At 44.8% G+C, this 5794-nt stretch overlaps 1 protein-coding gene across 1 annotated transcript in view; it reads right to left on the bottom strand.

Moving 5' to 3' along the window:
- TRAIP (TRAF interacting protein) overlaps positions 1-5794 on the bottom strand; it is a 44293-nt gene that overhangs the window by 18577 nt on the left and 19922 nt on the right. The window contains exons 2-3 of the mRNA XM_006873650.1: positions 4436-4493; positions 3820-3903 (exon numbers count right to left, since the gene is read on the bottom strand). Of these exons, the coding sequence (XP_006873712.1) occupies positions 3820-3903; positions 4436-4493 (142 nt within the window). The remainder of the gene's footprint in view (positions 1-3819; positions 3904-4435; positions 4494-5794) is intronic.

The following is a 5794-nucleotide window of genomic DNA, read 5'->3' as shown; positions in this document are numbered from 1 at the left end:
TAGTTTTATGTATTGCAAAGGCTCCGCAAAAAGCCTCGTTCACTGGGTACGCTGTAGTCCCATTTTAGGTATTCCAATCAGTTAAAGGCAGAAGACGGATTTACAAGCCTTCTAGTGTGATGTTTCTGACTATACCTCTCTATCCCCCTCCAGTGTCTACTCTATATTATAATGCAAGGAAAACCAAGATTCAAAAAACAGCCAAGCATCTTAACACGATTCCCCGCCCATTCCAACCATGGCTCAATCCCTGTATCTCAGAGCCCTGCAGTTCCAAGGCTGTGCATATATCGTCCTTTATCTCTGTCCCATTTGGCCCATTCAAACATGCCCAATTGCTCTCCCATCTGCCCCGTTTCTCCAATTCCCTCTCCCTCCCTGTATACTGCCCCCCTCCCCAGCACCCAAGCCCTCCTGAGTCCAATCCCCGCCCTGTGCTCCACCCTTCCCCATTCCCCGTACCCACCACCAATTTCCCAGCAACCAACCAAAACTTCCCCCTACCACCTTTCAGTATAATTTCTTTTTCTTAGTCTTTTACAGTAGTGGTCCCATGCAGTATTTCTCTTTTTGTGAATGACTAATTTCACTCAGCATAATGTCCTCAAGGCTCATCCATGTTATGCAGTGGCTTGCCGCTTCCTTGTTATTCTTCAGTGTAGCATAATATTCCATTGTGTGTATGTACCACAATTTGTTTATCCATTCTTCAGTTGATGGGCACTTTGTACAGCCAATGTCTTTTGAATCTTGGTTTCCCTTGCCTACTATTATAAAACAGACACTTGAAGGGGAGAGAGAGGAATAGCCAGAAACATCACCAGAGAAAAGTTGTAAGTCTGTCTTCAGCCTATTACTGATTGGAGTACCTAAAATGGGGATAGAACTTGCCCAGTGAAGAAGGTTCCCTGCAGAGCCTTGGCAATGTACAAGAACAGAGGTGGAATCCTGATCCCCATCCAGAATCTTCTGAGGTGGGACATTCCCACTTGAAAGGACAAGCAGACCAGTCTGGAGCAGCCAGAAGAACAGAAGATACTTCTTGAAAGAAAGACCAGCAGGATTAAAAATAAATAAATAACAGCAGTCCAATTGACTACTAAAAGAACAAGCAAGTTGTTCCCCAGGGCAAGTGGTCAGGTCCCCTGGAAGGCAAACCCCTTCCAAGACTGAAACTCAACTGTAATACACTAGCAGGCATGTGGTCCTGCTGCTGACCACGTTGGTCACCGATAAGGAGAAGTAGGGGAAAAACAGCAATGAAGTTGTGAACTAAGTCTGACCACATCTAATAGACTCCTGTTAACCTGGATTAAGACCTGGTTAACCAGCAGTATGACGAGACCTGGGGACTCCTGGGCCCAGGGGTAGGGACGTGGCCCCAGAGGACTAGAAGCGAGTGTGAAGCATCCAGCTGATATGAAGTGAGGGAGATGCACAGGAACACCCACACTTGCAGATAGTACCCATCTGACCTGGTATCAATGGCTGGATGATCAGAATATGACTAGAGGAAGAAAGAATAGGAACAAAAAAAAAAAGAAAAAGAAAGAGTAACCCACTACAAGTGGATGAACTTGACCTATGCTTGTGGATGCAGTATGACAAAGGAGCAGACAAATCTCTACAGTGAGGATCATTCCCATACCCTTGGTACACAGGGTTGACAGGGATGGGGAACTCAGGCATTGGCTACCCAAAATGGGGGGACTACAAAGGCAAGAAACGACTGGCTTACAAGCTTTCAATAGGGAACCTAGCTCCAGAGGATACAGGGAAAGGCAGAACCTCCAATGAATTGTTTCCAACCTGTCTGGATGGTGTTGATAAAAGGTGAGGGGAAAGGACTCCTGTGGTTCAATAGGGAATGATTGCTATCAGGTCTGACAGTGAGTGTTGGAAAGGTAAATGTAAATGTCTGGTAACAAAAGGAGAAGAGTGGCTGATTTTGCAGTCCAGGAGCTGAGGTCCCTGGAACCATCAAAGGAGAAAAGCGAAATCTGAGACCCCGTCGGGGAGGCAGTAACACTAGGGATGGAGGCAGAGATGGATAATGTGGACAGAAGGAGCAGCTGGGGAATCTGGACTCAGAGAGGGAAAGGGGCTGTGGGCTGGCAGTCGGGGGCCACGCGTGTGGGGTATACCTGGTTGTTTGATGATACATGCAGGGGATTGTGATCATTGCAATGAAACAAAATACAATAGGATGGTTGTAAAGATAATGTTCACCCATATAAACTAACACATAACTCAGAATAAAAACTTTAAAAGAGAGAGTACAGTCAAACCTACCTCCAGATCAACTTTCCTAGAACAATACTTAACTCAGAATCTCACATGTGACCCATACTAAGGCCCAGTCCCAAGAGGAGCTATGGCTCCTGCTGTCAAACTTTCTACCCAGGACTCTGGAGGTAGGAGCTTTTGGTGGTCAGGCTAGTCAGTGTGGGCTAACAGCTTACAGTCATGATAGGAGGTAGGGAGTAGTGAAGGAGCTGCCTGAGAATAGATACCAGCTCAACGCAGCTGTGCCAATGTCCACAGTTCCCTGGCTCTTTCCACACCCACCAGTTACCTTCCAAGCCCTTGCTCCAAGCTAGTCAAGATGTTTCCTCCCTGTCTCCCCAACCTGGCTTTTAAAGTGAGGAAGAAATGAAATTGTCTTTTGTTGCATTCATCACAGGGAGGACATCACTTAAAATGGGAGCAGTTACCATGACAATAAACATGCTGGCTCCGAGCACAAAATTTCTGCATGCTTGAAGCAATGGGGCTCCAAGGACATCACAACACCCCTGTGCCAAAGGATGAACAAATTCCAATCTGACAAATGCAAGTTAACCCTCAGAGTCCAGGGATCACTTGTAAACCCCAACCCATGTCAACATCCCCTAAGAGGTTTCAACTTTAGACTTGAAAGAGAAGCAACAGAACTGTACAAAACAAACCAATCACCATTGTGTGGGCTTTCATCCTGGATGCATATTTTTCATTTCAGGGGCTCTGCCTCCTATCCCTGATCTGGAAGAGGCTTGTTGTTGTTGTTAAGTGCTGACAAGTCAATTCTGACCCATAGCGACCCTATATAGGGTTTCCGAGGAGCAAGCTGGTGTGCTTGACCCGCTGACCTTGCAGTTCAAACGGCTTTGCAGTCTGGCGCATTAACCCACAGCACCATACCAGGACTCCATGGAAGAGGCTTAGGCACCTGGATTTATACCAAACTCCACAGGCAGTATTAAGACACAGCAAGTTTTGGGAACAGTGGTTCCACATATCTTCCCTGGCTGAGTAGAAGAGTTTTCTCATCTGTCTATAACTGTCCTAGCAGGAAAGTAGGCTGAGCAAGATTGCTACAGTCCTCCACAAAGTGAAGGGGCCTTGGGAAACACATTCTGCTTTTGGGTCAGAATTGCCATGAAATACCAAGGAAAGGGCTCACAGTGGTGTGGCCCCCTTCTTCGCTCTCATGAGACTGTGTCTCTCTCCTCATCTCTCATCATCATTTGTCCTCTGCTATCCATGTCCTTGCCCTAACATCTCCACCAGTTCCCCCAATGTTGTTGTTGTTAAGTGCCGTCGAGTCGGTTCCGACCCATAGCGACTCTGTACAGGGTTTCCGAGGGCGTAAATCTTTACGGGAGTAGAAAGCCTCATCTTTCTCCCGCGGAGTGGCTGGTAGTTTCGAACCGCTAACCTTAAGGTTCGCAGCCTGATTCGTAACCACTACGCTACCAGAGCTCCTTAGGCATCCTCCCTGGGTGACAGTGAACTCTAGGAGGGCCTAACTTCTGTGGGGATAAGATAAATTCTGGGTACCTTTAAAAATTCTGCATCCAAGACATTCTCCTCCTCCTGGGCAAGGTCAAAGAAGAGCTTATTGATAATTGTTCTTTTGCCAACCTGGATAGAAGAACACAAGAGAGTATGACTGTGTGGCTAGCTGGGTCATGGGCAAACAGATGTGTGCATGGGTCCGGCTACCCACTTAACATGCATACCAAGCCTGTGACCAGGTCTAACTTTTCCTAGTACATCTCTTAGAGACAGAAGACCTCTCCATTCTTGTAGGCAGCCCAAATCAGAACTTCGAGTTTAGTGGTTGCTTTAGTCATGTCACTTCAGACACATGTGGTGACTGTCACAAGATACCTCAACTCTAGGGGCTGGAGAGTTGAGGAATGGGAAGAGTTAGAGAAGGTGGCTGAATTTATCCAGGGAAACCACTGGACCTGATGATGAGTCCATCTGCCAGCTATCCTTGGATTGAAATTAATTCTCCTGAGCCTCTCAAGATCATAGGAAGTAAGGCTCAATTGGCCTCAAATTGTAAGGGTTCCAAAAGGATAGAAACACCGTTCATTCTTTCTTCACTCCTGCTTCTTGGAAAGGACAAATATCTTCTGCTGAGGTGGTCCCAGGCCAGTACCCTCACCTGGATTCGGCATTGTGGACAAGTCCGACTTGGTGCTGTCTCGAACCACTGAATCAGGCTGAAATGAAAAGCAAAAAGACTTGTATACTCCAGTATAGCTGGGGACACAGAGGCCAGGTAATTGTTCTGCTAACAATGAGATCTGTTCAGTTCCTCTTCAACCCAAGAAGGCAGCACCACAGACAGTAGGTGACAGCACACCAGATAGGCCTACCCACTTCTCAGCACTCAAACCAACTGGTATTATTTTTGGCTCTGCTGGTAATGATTAAGCACTAGATGGAAGGTTTGGCAGTGCAACCCACCCAAAGACACCTCAGGAGACAGGTCTGTCGAACTAATTCTGAAATGTTACAGGCTTGAAAACCCTGTAGAGCAGTTATACTCTATACGCATGGGTTTGGCATGAATCTGAATCAATCTGAGGGCAACTAGTAACAACCACCATCCTGAACTACTCTTTTGGTAACCTTCAGGGCTTTCACTAAAGGGCAATAGTCAAAGCCCAGAGACCACTTTCAATTGGGATTACAAAGGGATACACTTTCAAGGTAATGGTAAACTAGAAATAAACAGCAGTAAAGATGTTCCATGTTAAAGGATTGGAAGAATTAGTATTTTCATGATGTCAAAACTACCCAAAGTGATCTACATAATTCACTGAAATCCTTATCAATATCCAATAGCCTTCTTCCAACAGAAACAATCAATCCTTAACTTTATATGCAAAGGCAAGAGGCTCTAAATAAAGACAATGCTGAAAGAAAAGAACAAAGTAGGAGGGCTAACACTTCTCAATTTAAAAAATTACTATATAGCTACAATAATCAAAACAGGTTGGTACTAATATAACAATAGACACATACACCAAAGAAATAAAATTGAGAATCCAGAAATAAACTCACACATCCATGGTTAACTGACTTTTGACAAGAGTGCTTCAAAGGGGTAAAAAGAATCTCTTCAATAAATGGTGCTAGAAAATTTTAATTTCCACATGCACAGAAACGAAACAGGATCCTTACCCTCACACCATACACAAAAAATAAATAAAAAATGGATTAAAGACCTATTTGGGCAAACTAAAATCATAAAATTCTTGGAAAATCAAACAGGGGTAATGCTATCAGATCTAGTTTTCAACAGTGGATTATATAATATAGTAACAAAAGCACAAGCAGTAAAAGACAAAATAAATAAATGGGACCTCAGAAAAAAATGAAAAATTTTGTTCATTAAAAAACTTTTATCAAACAACAAACAAGATGGCGGATCGGGCGGACGTATAGCAGAGAGCTCCGCCAACAACAACACAGAATACCTGACCAAGCAGGTTCAGGGGCTGGTCCCAGAACTCTG

Source organism: Chrysochloris asiatica, unplaced genomic scaffold (genome assembly GCF_000296735.1).
Source record: "Chrysochloris asiatica unplaced genomic scaffold, ChrAsi1.0 scaffold00246, whole genome shotgun sequence".
Classification (NCBI taxonomy): Eukaryota; Metazoa; Chordata; class Mammalia; order Afrosoricida; family Chrysochloridae; genus Chrysochloris; species Chrysochloris asiatica.
The sequence above is the reverse complement of the archived record's forward strand: the minus strand, read 5'-3'. Positions and strand labels throughout refer to the sequence as shown.